The 18,923-nt window shown below is 40.6% G+C and overlaps 1 protein-coding gene across 5 annotated transcripts in view; it reads right to left on the bottom strand.

The window, feature by feature from the left end:
• The window catches only part of NDUFV2 (NADH:ubiquinone oxidoreductase core subunit V2), a 51,209-nt gene that overhangs the window by 11,595 nt on the left and 20,691 nt on the right, over window positions 1-18,923 (bottom strand). For all 5 annotated transcript variants that reach the window (XR_005224367.2, XR_006288585.1, XR_006288586.1 and 2 more), the window contains exons 3-6: window positions 13,475-13,537; window positions 13,280-13,396; window positions 10,424-10,592; window positions 5,703-5,812 (exon numbers count right to left, since the gene is read on the bottom strand). Coding sequence is in view for 1 of the 5 variants with exons in the window: in XM_043539867.1 (XP_043395802.1) it covers window positions 5,703-5,812; window positions 10,424-10,592; window positions 13,280-13,396; window positions 13,475-13,537 (459 nt within the window). In the remaining 4 variants the exon portion in view is untranslated. The remainder of the gene's footprint in view (window positions 1-5,702; window positions 5,813-10,423; window positions 10,593-13,279; window positions 13,397-13,474; window positions 13,538-18,923) is intronic.

The raw sequence follows: 18,923 nt of genomic DNA, 5'->3' as shown, positions 1-18,923 counted from the left end.
TACCCTGTGCAAGATGGGCCTAGTGGATGACCCTGACACATTTTTACTGACTTTTGAGAAGGTAGCAACAGGAGCCAGATGGGATAAGGTATCATGGGTCTTCTGGGTGGCACCGTATTTATCACGGGAAGCCTAGGCTGCCTATATGGCGCTGTGCAAGGAGCAGGCCTACAACTACGATGTGGTAAAGGCAGTTATCCTGGACAGGGTAGGCCTTTGGCAGAACAATACAGATTTTGTGACACTAGGTACTCTTATGGAGTATGGCGCTTAGCCTTTCTGCAAAAGTTAAGTGACTGGGCTCCCTGCTGGCTAAGGCCAGATATTCAAGGTGTGGAGGAAAATAGCAGCAGCCGTAATATTGGAAAAATTTCTCCAGAGCTTCCTCAATCATAGCATGGGCAACTGAGGAAAAAAGGGAGACAAGCAGAACTCCTTCAGGTAACCATGGAGTGCTTTGCTACCAGGGTGAGCTTCTGGGTCACATAAAGCAAGATTGCCCTGTCACGGAATGTGAGTTTGCAGAATTCTGCATGTGGACTACAACTAAAGGATGGGCAGAAGAAGAAAACAATCATCCCTGTAAAAGTGTGGAGGAGACACCAGAAGGGACTGGCGGACACTGCCTCAGGATGCTCAATGATCCAGAAGGATTTGGTGAAACCCAACAGGATGTTGTCAGGTGGAAGTTTACAGTTCAAATGCATCCACAAGGCAAGGAAACTCTGGTTAATGGTGGAGATACCCTTAAAGGTTAAAGAGAAATTTAAATGGAAGTAGGGGTGGCGGGTGGACTGCCTCATGAAGTCATTATAGGAACATATTGGAGCCACTTCCCTTATTACCAGAACAGGGGTCTGGGATCCCTTGCAGCAGGAAGCAGGGATACCAGGAAATGAGGCATGAGAGGGGAGAATCAGAAAACCCTATATCAAAGGAAACAAGCAAGGAGGAAAATACGACCTCCCTAATGAAAGGGAGGGTAGAAAAAAGTAGTCCAGGACAAGACTGGGGGGGGAAAGAGTAACCCTAGTTTGTTGACAAGAGTTGAAGTCCCAGGAACCCTTGCCACCAGCACAGAGGGAAGAACCACCCCGGCACCAATTTGTGGGGCTAGGAGAACTAGGATCCCTAGTTATAGAGGAGAAGGGGGCAGCAACAGGTTCACGGTGAGAAGACCTGTGGGCAGAAACAGTTATGTGACTGCAGGTTGAGGCTCTCTGGGGGGCCAGAGCGAGCACAGAGTTTTGTGACTCCTCTAAAGAAGGGAGGTTGTGAGGAAAGCAAGGTGGGTGAGTATATGACAGTGCTGGGAGCTACGGGAACCAGCACTCTGATCATTTTGACACCAATTAGCTCAGCCAGAGATGGCTGATGAGATAATCAGGTTGAGAGGGCTGGGTGAGCTAAAGAGCCAATTAGCCCATCACCTCAAGACTCATAAGATGGGCACAGGAAGTGGAAAGAGAAAGCAACAGGGCTCACTGAGCTGTTTCACAGAGGTCTCAGAGAAGGGAGTCCTCTGCTCCTCTCATGATCTGGGGGAAGGGCCAAACGCAGAGGGGTCACTACACAGGACTGTAAAGTTGTTGGTGGAGAGAACATAAATGAACGGCATGGTGCGGATACACAACCAGTGGAGTCAGAGTGGTTTCTGCGGAGCTTGCCCTGTCACAGGCTGCAACTCATGTCTATCTGATTTATAACTGCAATTGCATAGACATCTAAATGACTTCCACTGTGCCAACAAAACTGTAGATGCAAAATGGAAGGCCAATTCTAAAAATAAAATGCACTGTTAATATTCTTATTTGCATCTTGATTTTTTTTTTAATGTTCCAGTTTGAAATATTGTTATTTAAAAACATTTCACTCAACAGCTAAGAACATTTTCTGTTTATTACTTTAGTTTTGACTGGTAACTGGAAGCAACCATACAGTCTAAATTTGCAAAGTTTAGAATTGCGGCAAACTACACTGCAACACAGTCCGAACTGAAATTGTTAAAGGAATGTGTTTATGAATTTCATGATTCTGTCTTGACAATTTGTAGACTTAATATAGGCTTGTATATTCAGTTCAGAGCTCTTAATAGATTCTCAAATTATCACTCTTGTTTTTGAAAAAGACATTAGCTAAGATCACCAATAGGTTTAAATCCTGGACTGCTATTGGCTACACTAATCACACGACTGCACAGTTCAGAACTATAAGTTGGTGAGTATCACAAAAACACAGCCAGTGTATCTGCATAAGAAAAAATGTTTAAAAGAAATTTTGAAGCCCGCTTTACAATCATATCTGGATTCCCTTTGTCTTATTTCTATGCTTTTTGTCTCCCAATATTGTTCCATCTTCCCTTCCCTTCCCTCCCCTTAAAGGCAAGGTTGTGGATTTCCCACAGTGGCCTAATATTTTTTCAGGTATATTCAGCTGCAAGTGATTCTACCCCTTTCATTCTTTTGACCCATAATTAGTCATGGAAAAGGAAGAGTCAGGCAGTAGTGTTCAAAGCAACTGATGGAAGCTTTATGAAGAGAACCAGGTGCAAAAATGATACCAGACAAAAATATTCATTAAACTGCAGTCACAAAAGGCTGTTAAGAAAACTAAATCATGTGATGAAAGGCAAAGTACTGTCATGGATTAGAAACTGGTTAAGAGACAGGAAACTAGGAATAAATAAAGCACTTTCAAGTTAAAAATGTTAATACTGGGGTGTTACAAGGTTCCATCTTACCAGTGTTTTATAACATATTAATGATCTGGAAAAGGGACTGAGCCATGAGGTTGCAAAATGTGTAGACCACACAATTATTTAGGTTAGTCAAGACCAGAAAAGACTTTGACAAACTTCAGCAGGACCTTCGCAAAGCTAGCTGGGATAGGCATCACAATGACAGATGAAATTCAACATTGATAGATGTAAGGTAACAGACCTCTCAGTGTTCAACAATGGTCAAAAAAGCAGAGAACGTTAGCATTCATAAGGAATGGGATGGAAAACACCACTATGTTATGTCAATGATACACCTTCAACTGGAATACTGCGTTCCTTTCTGGTCACCCTATCTCAAAGAGGACACAACAGAAATAGAGGGTATTTAGAGATGGGCAGTGAGAATGGCTATGCATGGAAAGATCTTAGATACGTAGAATGAAAAGCCTGAAACTCATGATAAAGGTCTACAAAACAATGAATGGTTTAGAGAAAGACTAGGCACTTCTCTCGTCACCTTTTCTCATAATATAAAAACAAGGAGACGAAGCTGAAAGACAGCAAATTTAACATTTTTTCCTTTTATCACACAATGCATAATTAGCCCATGGAACTCATTTACTGACAGATACTGAGGCCAACAGTTTAGTACAAGTAAAACGAGGATCGTATTAGTAAATGTAGCAGCCAGTACGTCCCTTGGCCCGCGTCACTTCCAGCAGCTCCCATTGGCCTGGAGCAGCAAACCGTGGCCACTGGGAGTCGCAATCGGCCGAACCTGCAGATGCAGCAGGCAAACAAACCGGCCCGGCCTGCCAGGAGCTTTCCCTGCACAAGCAGCGGAACAAGTTTGGGAACCACTGGTCTAGTACTTTTCTATGCATTCTTCCATAAAAGTGTCTTAGAAAGCATACTAGATTAGGCCACAGACTTCTTAAGAGCTTGAAGGGAGCCAATCACTCATTCCATCACATACAATGCACATTGCACCAGGCCTACGACTCTTCAAGTGTCTTTTTGCACAGCAAGCTATAGAAAGCATACTGGGTTACACTGATCTACAGCTGCATGGCTCCTCTCCTGCAGACATTCTTAGATCAGGGCTCCAAGCACCTAGAGCCACATCAGTGTCTCAAATACCTGGTCCCCTGTCACTGTACCAAATGATCAGAGTCACTTTGGTGGCTTGAGTGCCTTTGGAGGCTTTTCTGTCTTTGGTATATCTGGGGAAAATGCATCACCCTATCATGCCTTAGTCTCGTCATCATCTCTGTTTGGAAAGTGCATCACCAACATGATGCCCAGGAGTACCCTACTCTTGCACATCTTATCTGTGTAGGAGTGTATGCTGATGGGTACACTGGGGCACAGTATCTGAACTAATAACTCTGCAAAGTCATCAGCACACTGGTTAGCTTCCAGCTGAGCTCCTAAGTAACCTAACAAAGATTGGCATATTGGGCCGCGACTATCTGAAATTCTTATTTCAACATTAACTTAAAATTTGACTGTAAGGTGCAGAAATTTGTTGTGCGCTGAATCTTGACTTCATGAATCCAATAAGCTTAATTATAAATGCCATCCAGTTGCTGTTCTCAAACTAGGACTGTCTAAGGTGTCATATCAATTTTTTAAATATGACGTATCCATACAGATTTGCGTGGGGAAGAAAGGGTTTTTGGGGGGAGGTTTGGGGGTTTTTTTAGTTTTCTTACTTTACAAATTGTTTCTCTAAATTTCAGTTACGTTAGAAAACTCTTCTGCTCTCCACTGACAAGCCTCCCTAAAGATCAATTTCCACGAGGCCCATCTATGCAAGAAAAAGGCTTAGAGACATTTTAAAATAAATGAAAACTCACATCTCCAGCAGTCATTTGATTCCCTGTTTTAAGCCCAAAGTCAAATTGCTACTCTGAAATTCTAGTTTAAAAATATTCATAACTTTAAATTACAGTTCAAATACCTAAACTTTGACCTTGTTCACTAGTACTAGATTAATCCAATGTTTGTTTTCTCTCTCTTCTCTTTTCCATTTTTATGCTTTCTAGTAACAAAAACAAACAAAAAAAACAACCTAAGACTTCTTGGACTCTTGATACTTTTAATGTCACATAACTTATGAACCCTTGTCTGATTTACTTAAAATTGGCTAGAAAAAGTATACCATTTTCAGAGAACTCATGTTGATAATGATGTTGAAAATATTTTGAGAGGGAGGAAGGGAAGAGGAAGAGGGGAGGGCTCGCAAAAAAAATCAAGGAAAATCTCTCTCATATAATGGAAACTGAATTTGCTAAGACTGCTATAACTCCAGAATATGTTAGCTTATTATTATTATTATTATTACTACTACTACTACTATTAATGTAATCAATTAAGGGAAACAATCAACAGAGGAGAATGTCACTTAGAATTTCTAACTTCAAAGATTGAAAAAGGATTTGATAGAGGGATATACATTTTTTTAATAATAATAATCCCAGAGAGAACCAAATCCTCCTTCAACTAAAAGGTATCTATGAAAGTGCCCTAGTTCTACTGCCGGGATACCCCAAAATATATTTCTATATGTATTTTAATTATCTCTCTTCATGGTTCTTTTACGAAAATATGAGTACATTAAAAAAATTTCCACTGGTCTCAGAAACTTTACCTATATCACAGTGCAATGATGTGTATTTTCATGTAGAGAATATCATGTCACTAGAAGATGTTCCAGCTCATAAACTGTCCCTCTCCCACAAAATGAGAGCTGCTTCTCTTTACATTGATAATTAAGCTTGGGGAAGTCCTGTTCCAATATCATTTTGAGAGACAAGCCACCCACAGAGTAGCAATATAAACTATCAAATTAATAAGTCAAATAACTTATATTGAGCTACTAGAACTTCATAATCTAGAACAATGACAATAATTTAGTGTAAATAATTAACATGCCAGTTAAACAAAACATTGTACTTTTCAAACAGAATGAAATACTTACATAATAATTATCATTTATTTGTACCATTGGTGCATTTACGCAAGCACCTAAACATTCGACTTCTACCAGTGTGAAAAGTTTATCAGGTGTTGTTTCCCCAACTTGTATACCTACAGTAATAAGGAATATTAGGGTAAGTGGTGATTATTTAATACATTTAAAGCAAAATCTTAAATATTTCCCAGCTAATCTATTACTGTTATTTCACTTCATGTTGTAAAACATTTGTATCTTATTTTTACATGATTTGGACAATTTTCCTAATATCAACACTTAAACAGCTCCAAGATGCTTCCCATTAAGTAAAAAAAGCTTCATAAACTGAAACCCCTCAGATACATTTTAAAAAATGATTTACAGACTTGCTTCCTATTTCATAAAAATATTTTATTAAACCAATTATAGGTATTATTGATTAATTGTAGAACTACTATTCTATTTTTAGGAAGCAATGCAATAGGAGAAGTTACTTAAAAAGGAATATATATATATTTTACAGCAGCTCTAATATGTAAGGGCCTGCTCCTGCTCCCATTCTGGGGACTAACTATGCATGGTGCTGAGTGCTCTCAACACCCACTGAAGAAACTGAGAGCAGGGCTAAGCATGCTTAGCACAGGACATGGTAGTCAGAACCTTGCAGATTCAGGCATTAAGGCCCCAGTCCTGCTAAGAGTTGTCCGTGAGCTTAACTTTAATACCATAAGAAGTGCTGTTGATATGCATGACCAGTGCTAGGTCAATTAGAATACTGTCGTTGATTTAAAGAGGATCAGTATTGGGCATAAATTATCAATGGGTTAATTATTACAATGAAACTATGCAAACAAAATTAGATGAATAGCAGCAGCTGGGAAGAAACCAAAGAGATCACGATTTTGTGAATGTGGTTAATTTCTGTAAGGACAACTGTAGCAGTGAAATGTATTTCATTTCAAACTATACTCACTGGAACAGCTTCATGAAATACTTTTTCATGTGGCTCCCAGGGGACTACAAAGAGCACTGCAAACCATATTTTATTCCAACAAACTCCATTTTGATAGCAGGTTGCAAACAAAAAATGTCATCTTAATGTCAGATCCACACAATTATATCAGCCATGTAGATTTTGAGTCAATATTTAAGGAACTAATTTTTTAAATACTAAAGATCCAAAATTACTAAGTATTACAAAGATTATATTCTATACCAGGATAACTGCTACACAGACTGTTTTTGTTATGTTAAATTCAGCTACACTACTAAAAGCATATAGCATATATTAAAGGACATTATAGCAAGCCTGTCAAACGTTTTATTATTTATCAAGAAGCATTCATGATATTTTGTGTACATATGCAAAAGCACCACATATATTATAAGGCAAAACAACTGGAAGAATTCAAGTGTACTCCAGGAGATTGCACTGGCTTCTAACTTGTTTCCTGGTGAAATTCAGGTTATTGGTTTTGACCTATAAAGTTCTTCATTATTTGGGATCTGTGTATCTTAAAAACTGCCTATATTTTAAACTGACACCAAAGATTGGTTGAGATTCTTGAGCTGCAAGTTCTTAGATATGATCACTTGTGGCTAGAGATGTTGGATCATATTAAAGAAGTTCTGTATTAAAATCACAAATGAGTTTGATTCCCCATAGTTTAAATTCCAGGGTATTACTGATTAAGAGGTCTCTTGGTTTTTGGTACTGTTTCTCTCCCTCCATGTGTGAAACTTGCAAGCTGCTAATTGTGTTAGTACATTCTAAGACAGAGTCTGTTCTCAAAGCAATTCTTTGTAACAACAACTACTCACACACAGAGAGACTCAAAGCAATACTCTGTAACAACAGAAACAGCACCCAGAGACTTCCCGCCCTCTTGTTGTATTCATCTCGCTTTGTCAACAATTGTGATTAAAATAGAGATAGAGGATGTATGTGGATGGATGCTTGGTGTGGATAATAACTGAATGATCAGGGAGGTGCCAGCCCAAGAATCCAGTGTCCATCGGCTGAAGAAGGCGTCAAGTGGAAATAACCAGAGGACCCCCGGAGGGCAGACTGGAATCCACCCAACAGCCTCAAGAATGGGAGAACCAAAGAACAAGATAACATCTGGCAGCAGGGAGCCGTCAAGAATGTGCCATGTGCTGATGATTCAGCAACAGCATGATGAAGCAATTCCCATAGACTGGCACAGGAAGAAATTCCTATAAAAATGTACTCTAGAAAGTGAGAACTTTGGGGTCCGATTCTGCAAACCAACTTCCAGGAGCATCAGATGAGCATCTGACAAGGCCGTGCTCCCTCCTCATGTCCAGGCCACCTGGCCAGTGGCTTGGCATGAGCAACTCTAAGGCTGATAACTATGATAACAAACTTGCAGAACCTGTGTGTGCGCGTGTGTATGAATGAATGTGTGAATAAATATGAAAGTGAATGGAATGTTATAGCTATAACTTTCTGTATTCACAATAAATGTGGCATTTTGCCTTTTCCCCTTTAATAAGATCCTGCTCGTTTTTATTTTATTGGTATACCAGAGACAGACCAGCCAACTGGACAGCCTTTGACCCTTCTTCCCTGACTTAACAAGCCAAAGGTTTTTAGTGGGAGTTACCTTCAGGACACTTTGCAAGACATAGCAGTTTTGATTGTTTGATCGGAGAGCCCGTCTGGCTGCATTGGCTACCCTTTTTACCAGCTATTTAGTTGCTGGCATTTGTACTGTAATTTCTAGTAAGTAATATACATAGCAGTGTTTGAGAAGTGTAATGTACAAATGCGAACCATTACAATAACAATGTTAGACAATCATTTCACTGATTTCCTGATTTTATTATTTTATCTGTGCAACCGTAATATTAAATCATTGTAGATATTTTTAATTCCATTTACTTGTTTAAAACAATTAAGAGGGGAAGAACTTGTGCTTAATAGCACCACTATTAAAATGGTCCCCATTAGTTCACAGCATGGAGTGTTGATTTCACCCCTTTTCCTGCCATTTTATTTTGGTGGTAGAGTTTTCTCTCTTACATTTTGAGGGGTACTTATCTTTGCTACAGAAACCCCCCCAACTTTTCATGAAAGCTTAAAATTTATGGAATATTGTAGAATGCAGGAAATATTGCAAACACCCTAAAACTGAGGAACAAAAATGTTTTACACAGCTTCAGTTTTTTTCTTGTCCTTAATGTTAAAGCAATTATTTCAGAGACTTGAGCTGGGTGTTAAAGCAAGACATTTACAATCTCTCTCATATCAGTTTTCCCACTGAAAGCATGAAAGTGGCAGTCCCTGTTCCTGTCAGACTATGGAGGGAGAATGTGCACTGTGAGGTCACAAATGCTTGGGGCTTCTTTAGGCTCTGCTAAAATTCTTAGCAAATGCCCATGGAGCATATTTAGAAGTGTTTTTTCCCAAATAACTTTTTAGTCCCCCCCCCCCCCCCCAACTCCCTCCAAAACCAAGAAAAGGCATTAGTTCTCAATGAGAACTATGTTGTCACGATTTTAAAACTTTAGCCATCAAAAAAATCTGAACTTAAAAAATTTTAACACTGGAAAAAAACATTTTTACTCTCCTTTAAAACTGATATCGGGATTTTGTTCAAACTTTAAAAAAAATTCACCTTTGGACAGAGACCAAGCATGGAAATCTGCGTGCATAATAAAAGGTTATAATAAACTGTTTACTGCCTTAATTATAGTGATTTGTACCAACAGCTTCCTCTAAGCAGCACAGCCTGTGACACAAACCCATGACTTGATATTCCTTTCTGCTGCCTTCTTCTCCCTCCCCTCCTGCCAAACAAACCCCCCCCCCCAAAAGGGGGGGGGTGAACATCACTGCCTCTCATATACAGGCAGGAATTACTCAATTTACTTTACTATTAGGGATTTATAAATTACTTTCCCATTATCCCATTTAAATTAAACAAAGATTAGTAACACACTCATATAGCAAATGTCTCTTCCCCACACACTGAACCATGTGTAGATATGCATCTAAGGAATGCTGAAGGGAACCTGACTAGCTGAGTTCACTGTTGTATGTCTGGTAGTCTTGCTCTAAGATACATTGCTTGAAAAAAAATAAAGGCTCATATCAACACATTTAAATCCCTATTAAGTTGGAAACAGTTATTTTTACTCAGAACTTTGAGCAAGGGCTTGCCTTCAACACCAGTTCCTGATTTCAGGTATATTCAATCATTACTTGGATTACTGGAGAAAAAAATATGGTGCACAGCTACATTAGAGAAAATAAATGCTCTCCTACATAAAAAAAAACAAAAAACTTGATTTGAGACCCCCGTTCCAATTGTTTGAGGATATTGACACAAGAGAACATGCCTCACCCTCAAGGGGATGGGATAATCTGAATGTTCTCAGGTCCCAAAAATTCACATTTTAACTTCAAAAAGGACAGATTTATTATCTGACAAATTGACTATAAAAACATCAATGGGCACTCCTAGGCAATAGTTTTCCCCAACCATCACACTTATATCTTATTCTGCTGTTAAATATACTTATTTTATTTCAAGTCTAAAGTTTTTCAAATTTAGACTTCAAAAGAGTTCACTTATGAATTTAAGTATATTTTCTCTTTGTACCGTCACCACCATATCGATTCCTTGTTTAGAAAGTTTTTGTTGGATAGGTGAAATGTTAAATATTGTAAGCCTATAAAAACACACATAGTTATAGAAAACATATCATTTGCATCATACCAAGCTTCTTCTGAATAGCCTCTAGTATACCATCAGAATCTCTCAGCATACACGGTGTAGTTGTGCAGATCTGAATATGGTATTTTCCAACAGGCTTCCGATTATACATTGTATAGAAAGTTGCTACTTCATATACTCTCATGGGAGGCATCTGTAAAACTTCAGCAACCTACAGGATGGGGAAGAAATTTTTTTAGGGAATTAGAACAATATCAGCTGAATGCAATATTTTCAAAAGCACTAATTACATTAATTCCGGTTCACAACACTGTAGTAGTGTACACACTGAAAAAATACAAAAATTACTTCTGCATTCTTTTGTTCTGAAGATAGCCAAAACAGATCACCACTGTGACTCTCAGACCTTTGACAAGTGATAGGTTGAAATTTATATAGTTCATGTTTCTAAGCTATTAAACCTTCTCATCAGCAGTAACCAGGCATACTCTGATTTAGATTTACCAACAGCAGATTCTCAAAGAAAATACTTGATATATCCAAATGAACAAAATTACATTTGTGATGCTGGCAGACCAGGTGCCAGCTCATGCCCGGCCCCAAGCCTCACTGAACAGTGCATAGCAAGACACTAGTCTGACGCACCTTTCTGTTAATATTGCTAAAACAGGTATTAGACTTGTAAAGATGCATTTAGTGTTTAGATTTCATTAAATATTTGTAAATTGCTGCATGTGTTAATCTCACTTATAATATCTGTAACCCATGCTATAAGGTAATAATTAAGTATTTGTTCTGTAACTAAAAATGTTTACTCTGAAACTGCAAATCCAGTCAGGAAAGAAATCTCACCAAGTGTGAAATACTGGTTTGCACCCATGAAGATGTGTCATCTTCTCCCCAAAAAAAGGTCTATAGACATCAGACAAGCCATTGTGGACAAAAGACTGTTAACTGCTTCCCTCAGAGCCCTGAAGAGGGCATGCCCAAGCCCTCATCCCATCATAGCTTGAACACTGGGGAAGGGAATAAAAATGCCTGTGAAAGAATTTACTATTTCTATGCTGCTTGAATTCTGACGGTAGAGGATTTCTAAGCATAAGCAAGGAGTCCCCAGCTGTTTTGCCTCGGTTAGCTCTAAAAGATAGGAAGTTCTATAATAAGCAGATTCTATTATCTTTCAAAATCTAACTCATTTGTATGTGTATGCACACCTGCTTTAACACTGTAAATAACTCAATTCTTTTTCCTAGTTAATAAACCTTTAGTTAGTTTGTTACAGAACTGGCTATAAGCATTGTCGTTGGTGTGAGATCTAAGGTGCAAATTGACCTGGGGTAAGTGACCAGTCAGTCTTTGGGACTAGGAGTAACCTGAATATTGATGTGATTTTTGGTGTAAAACAACTATCACAAAGTCAAGCTTGCTTGGGTGGCAAGATATATAGGAATGCCATAGGGGACAGTCTGTGACTCCAAGGTATGACTGTGACTGCACTTAAGGGAGCTTAAACTTGTTACTAGGTTGGTGAAATTAATTATAGAAGGTGTACAGCCAGTTTGGAGTTTCTGCCCTGCTTCTTGACAGTCTGCACTGAAGTTGGCACTCACAGTCGTGAGCCACTGCAGGCAGCATGACAACATCAAAAATAATTCTTTGCTGGAATGAAAATTGAAAACACTGGAGAACTAGGTCAGAGTACAAATTACTGTATCACTGAATGATATTGTTTCCGAGCCTCTGCATTACAGCAAAGCTCATTTTAAACTGGATGCTACAAATGATCTGACAGAACCCTGCTTGCCCCAGCCTCTCGTGCACAGGAGCGAGAATCTTTGTCTGTAGCTGTATTTACACATTTGTACACAGTGAAAACTCACCTGTAAGTGGTGGGTATGTACTCACCATGGCTCTGGCAGGCCTCCACTGCCACTACCCATGCTACTGTGGCTACACTGCTATTTATACCTGTGCTGCTCAAGAAGAGCTAGCATGAATATGGGAACATAAGCAAGATAATCATACCCCTAGCTCATAGTGTAGACATAGTCTAGAGCTGCGGTTCTCAAACTTTAGCAACCTGAGGACCCTCATTTTTAATTTAAATTTTTTTTTCCCCCCAAACCCTTATGACTCCTGCCTCCACCCCTTCCCCAAAGGCCCCACACCTCTGTCCCACATCTACCCACCCCCGCTCCACCCCTGCCTTCACTTCCCTGCCTCTTTCTGCCCCCCCTCCTGAGTACGCCCCATCCCTGCTCCTCTCCCCCCTCCTAGCACCTCCTGCACACCACTGAACAGCTGTTCCCTGGCATGCAGGAGGCACTGGGAGGGAGGGGAAGGAGTTGATCAGCAGGACCTGCAGAGCTCCTGGAGTACGCTCACAGACCTCCCCCAGTGGTCCGTGGACCCATCTGAGAAATGCTGGTCTACAGCACAGTTTCTCTCACCTCCTCCAGATAAAGTATTACATTCAGCAGCACACATGGGATTCTCTCCTCCTAACTGAAGAAAGGAAGTCTAACCAGAACTTTGTCCCTCTTTCCTTTCCCATCAGCAGTGAACAGTCCCACACCTCTGCTTCAACCTTCTTCATTAAAGGTCACAGCAAGTCTGAATAAATTTCACTTAAGTTTTGTTCTGCTGATACTTATGGAGTTTCTAGTATTAGGCAAGCATCACGTGCAGAAATATTCCCAGGGGCAGGATTCTCCTACAGGGAAATTTCTAAAATGAAATTGGCCTGGGATTCTCATGAATCTGTGCCAAATTTAAATCCTTGAATTAGCTTATTTTAGTATCGAAATTATAATTTTCTCATCTTATTAGTAAAGCTAAGATTTAGCTAAAAAGAAATTGTAACAATAATGCTTAAAAAAAACCAAACAGATTAAGTACCTTGTTCATCGCTGATATGGGCAACCATCCATTCTGTCTCTGGGCCAGATCTAGTACCGGCATCACAGCAGCTGATCTATGTCCCTCTGGGTAGTGGTTTACTATTGCTTCTATTCTCTAGTTTAAAAAACAAACTGTTTACAACACTTATTTAAGATTCAGATTTGGATACTTAACATGCCCTTTTCTCCATACCTTATAGTTTTCAGGTGTGAAATCAAATGGTGTATCTGGGTTATTTTCAGGAGTATCTCTGTGCTGCAAGGAAAAAAGAAAATAAAATGTCTCAAAATATGATTTCTCACACACACACTCACTCATTTTAAGGCCAGAAGGGACCATCACGATCATCTAGTCTGACCTTCTGAACATCACAAGTTACAGAACCTCACCCACCCACTCCTGCAGTAGGCCTATAACCTCGAGCTGAGTTACTGAAGTCCTCAAATCTTGATTTAAAGACCTCAAGTTACAAGAATCCACTGTTTACTCTGCTTCAAGCCAGCAAGTGACCTCTGCCCCAGGCTGCAGAGGAAGGCAAAAACCTCCCATGTTCTCTGTCAATCTGACCTGGGAGGAAATTCCTTCCTGACCCAAATATGGCAATGAGATCCTGAGCATGTAAGCAAGACCCACCAGACACACACCTGGGAACGAATTCTCTGTAGTTACTCAGGGCCTTCCCCCTCTAACGTCCCATCTCCAGCCGTTGCAGATATTTACTATTAGCAGTCATGGATGCGCCAAATGCCAGTGTAGCAATCACATCATACCATCCCCCTCCCCAAGCTTATCAAGCTCAATATTGAAAAAAGTAAGGTTTTTTGGTCCCCATTACTCCGCTTGGAAGGCTGTTCCAGAACTTCACTCCTCTGATGGTTAGAAACCTTCATCTAATTTCAAGCCAAAATTTACTGATGGCCAACTTATAGCCATTTGTTCTTGTGCCAACATTAGCCCTTAATGTAAATAACTCCTCTCCCTCCCTGGTATTTATCCCTCTGATATATTTCTAGAGCACAATCCTCTCTCTCTTCATCTTTCATTCTGTTAGCCAAGTTCCTCAAATCTCCGTTCATAAGGTAGGTTCTCCATTCCTCCGGTCATCCTAGTAGCCATTCTCTGCACCTGTTCCAGTTTGAGTGCATCTTCCTTAAACATGGGAGACTAGAATTGCACACATTTCCAGATAAGGTCTCGCCAGTGCCTTGTATAATGGTAATAACACTTCCCTAGCTCTACTGGAAATATCTTCTCTGATACATCCGAGGATTGCATTAGCCTTTTTCATGGCTACATCACACGGGCTGCTCATAGGCATCCTGTGATTGACCAATGTACCCAGGTCTTTCTCGTCTGTCACTTCCAACTGATATGTCCCCAGCTTACAACAAAAAGATTATTTTTAGTCCTTAAATGCATGACCTTGCACTTTGTACTATTAAATTTCATCCCATTTCCACTGCTCCAGTTTTCAAGGTTGTCCAAATTTCCTTGTCTGATACTCTGATCCTCCTCTATATTGGCAATATCTCCCAACTTAGTTGTCATCCACAAATTTTATTAGCGCACACTCACTTTTTGTTCCAAGGTCATTAAGGAAAACATTAAAGAAGATCAGTCCCAAGACCAATCCTTGAGGAACTCCATAATAACCTCCCTCCAATCTTACAGTTCACATTCCAGCATGAGCAGTTAGAGTCTCCCCTTTAACCGGTTCCTTATCCACCTTTCAACTCTCATATTAATCCCCATCTTCTCCAATTTAACCAATAATTTCCCACATTGAACTGTAACAAATGCTTTACTGAAATCCAGGTAGATTAGATCTACTGCATTTCCCTTGTCTAAAATAATATCAGTTATCTTCTCAAAGAAAGAGATCAGGTTGGTCTGGCACGATCTACCTTTTATAAAACCCAATTTTATCCCAATTACCGTTAAACTCTATGTCCTTAACTACTCTTTCAAAATTTGTTTTAAGACCTTGCATACAATTGAGGTCAAACCAATGGACCTGCACTTTCCTGGATCACTTCCCCACACCCCCCCTTTCTTAAATATAGGTGCTATATTTGCAATTTTCCAAACACAGGGTACAACGCACCAAGTTTACAGATACATTAAAAACCCTTGCTCTTGGGCTTGCAAATTCATGTACCAGTTCCTTTAATATTCTTGTATGGAGATTATCTGGGAACCCCTACATATGGTCCCATTAAATCTGTTTTTAAAGAAAAATTAAGGATACTTTAATAAGGTATTCTCATATCTATAAACACTAAACTATCTAATATTTCAGATGAGTCTACAAGCATTTAAAATCTCACCTTGAATTTTAACTCTTACATGTCAGAAGTTGGGACTCTAATATTAAATGTTAGGCCAGCAACTAAAATTTGTATTAGCAGTTAAAGGAAAAATATATACCTGCACAATACTTTCTTTTTACTGTAGACAGGATCTAATTCGGTTTTCGAACTAAGAGATTCTGTGACAACAGTAAGGTCTGATCCATGAATCCTGGCTCTTAATCTTACCTGGTAAAAAGCATAGAACAATACTATGCTCTTTATAGCATTTATTAAAAGGCATCTTATCAGGATACATTAGCCTACACTACATAGTTTCAATACAATAATAAATAACCTGATCTGACAAAAAAATTTCAAATAAGAAAATTTCACAGTATTCCTGCAAATTCCTAAGTCACTCTTAGAAAGTTATCAGAAATTAATAATGCTACATTTAGTCTTTAATCTCAAAATGGATGTCAGATGGAATACAAAGTATTCTAACGTCTAAAAGCATACATTTATTACACCATTATTCCAATTTAATGGACCATTTATGTCCAAATTGATTCTAGTTGCCCTGATTAAAATAAAAAGGTATGAGCCAATTTTCAGTTTCTCTCAGACATAAAATTAAAAATTCCCATCTGAAGGTGTTTCCTCTTTTTGTAACTTTTATTTTGTTTTATTTCTTCTCTATAAATCTGACAAAACTTCTGGATTTAGAAGGTTTATCACTAAGGCCCTGATTCTGCTCCTGACTATGTGGGTAGATCCCTGTACCCATGCAGAGCCCCATTAAAATCAGTGGAACTCAGCAAGGGCACAGGGTTCGGATGACATATAAACTGCAGCACTGGTACCTAAAGAAATACTTCTCTATTTTTAAACAGGAAAACCTATCACACTGGATCATTTCAAGACATTAGGATGGGCATTTTAAAAAATAAAATCATCTGGGCATTTTAGTGTGAACTGTAAAGACTTTTAAAAATTGAAGTAAACTGCCTTTTAAGCAAAACAGACCATCCTTTATTTTAAATCATCTGAATTAAAATTATGAATTTTGAGCTCTGAAAAATCAGTCCAAGTAGTAACGGGCCAACCTGAAGAAGAGCTCTATGTAAGCACTGAAGTTTGTCTCTCATCAACAGAAGTTGGTCCAATAAAAGATGTTACCTCTCCCACCTTGTCTCTATTTTTCCTTTTAGATCTATATCTATATAAAATAAACAATAGTGCAGAGTTGTAGGCTTGGAGCACTAAGCAATCTGAAACATGCACAGTTGCAGACTACTAGTTCAGGTCCATTTGGCCACCAGCATGGATAAAAATCAATTTAAAAAAATTAAAAATTCGAATTTTTTTAATTTAAATCTGATATTTTTGATAAAATGCTTTTTGAGGAAAAAACCTACCTAAAGATAGCTTTAATTAAGATACATTATAGCCCAAAGATATCTCATCATGTAATAGGGATTATAAATTCTAATTCTAGAGTATGAGACAATATATTAATGTAATGTTTAAGAAAAGTTTTGTAAATGAGTTCCAATAGTTCATGGATTAGGAACCCAATCTTCTGGGCTTCCACGGGCTCCTGTATAGATTTAGGTTAATCTTTCTATCTACCCAATGGGACTCAGTGCTTAGTCTAGAAGATACCATCAGAGATGCTTAGTTTTGCAGTTCTCAAACTGTGGATGTGTCTCCCCAGAGGTAACACGCTTGTTAACAGCAAAAATGTTTTTAAATGGATGGATGGATAGATAGAGGTAAGAAATAACAGACCTCAACCCTATTGTCCCTCTGCAAAGTTGTGTACAGAGTCAATCCCTTACCTCTCTCTAAAAGTGCAAAGTTTCAAAAAGTTCAATGAACAGAAGATTGTTGGGGACCGAATAGATCTGGACAAGGAAAAGAAGTCTAGAGATAAACGTGAGAAGGGAGGGACAGGCAGTAGAAACAAAAGTGAAACCAGTTGAGCAGCATATTTGAGAAGTCTTGAGGTCTGAGTGTAGCCTTCACTGATTTGAGATCTACCATACCCAGTGGTGAGCTGGAACCAGTTGTTAAATTTAACAATTAACAATTGTTCCGCGAGGGACAACCGGTTCTAAAAGGCCTTCCAAACGTAACCGGCCAAAAGTGGTGCCTTAGGCGCCGACTCCATGGGTGCTCCAGCCATGGAGCACCCAAGGGGAAAATCTGGTGGGTGCGGAACACCCACCGGCAGTTCCCCAGCCCCAGCTCGCCTCTGCCTCCTCCCCTGAACGCGCCGCCCCGCTCTGCTTCTCCGCGCCCCCCCCCCCCGCCCCCCGGCTTCCCACAAATCAGCTGTTCGCGCAGAAAGCTGGGGCGGGCTGAGAAGCCGGCGGCTGCTTCCTCCTCAGGCTGAGGGTGGCGGAGGTGAGCTGGGGTAGGGGGGCGCGAGGAGAGCTGCCCACATCGCAGCAGGTAACCGCTCCCCGTCCCAGCTCACTTCCGCCACCCTCAGCCTGAGCAGGAAACCGCTGCCTGCTTCTCAGCCCTCCCCGGCTTCCTGCTGAGCAGCTGATTTGCAGGAAGCCGGGGGGGGGGGGGGGGGGGGGGGAGTAGAGAAGCAGAGCGGGGAGGAGGTGGTGAGCTGGGGCTGGGCATGGGGCGGGGAGCTGCCAGTGGGTGCTCTGCACCCACCAAATTTTCCCCGTGGGTGCTCCAGCCCCAGGTGTACCCACGGAGTTGGCGCCTAAGGCACCACTTTTGATGTGATCAGTGGGGGAGCAGCTGCTCCCCCTGCTCCCCCCCAGCTATGATCCCCCACCCCTAGAAGCCAGAGGGACCTGCCGGATGCTTCCTGGGAGCTGCGCCAAGTAAGCACCTCTAGGACTCCCCACCTCGCCCCCCAGCAGGTGCCTCTGGCTCTTAGGGGTTCGGTGGGCACCCACTACGGTGGCCCACGAGACCCTCCTGCCCGGTTCTGGGGGCCGACAGGGGAGTGGGGTGGATGGAGCAGGGGTCGGGGGGGGGGGGGCGCGGCAGCATCAAGGAATGCCGGGGGGTTGGATGGGGCAGGAGTCCCGGGGGGCAGGGGTGGGCAACGACCCCCTCGTGGGGTGAGGAGGGAACCCATTGTTAAGATTTTGACAGCTCATCACTGACCACACCATTCTCTCACTAGAAGGGAAAACCTACAATGGGAGCAGGCTGTAAGAGAGACCCAGTTTGGGAATGTTTTAATCAAGTTCCTCTACCTGTAGGAGGGAGAGGCATGCATGCAAAATGCAAATAGTGCCACAAAGAAATGCAAGGCCTGGTTGCCTGAATGAAACAACATCATGAGAAGTGTTCCTTCTCAGGAGGAAGCTTAT

This window comes from Chelonia mydas, chromosome 2 (assembly GCF_015237465.2).
Source record: "Chelonia mydas isolate rCheMyd1 chromosome 2, rCheMyd1.pri.v2, whole genome shotgun sequence".
NCBI classification, from domain to species: domain Eukaryota; kingdom Metazoa; phylum Chordata; order Testudines; family Cheloniidae; genus Chelonia; species Chelonia mydas.
The sequence above is the reverse complement of the archived record's forward strand: the minus strand, read 5'-3'. Positions and strand labels throughout refer to the sequence as shown.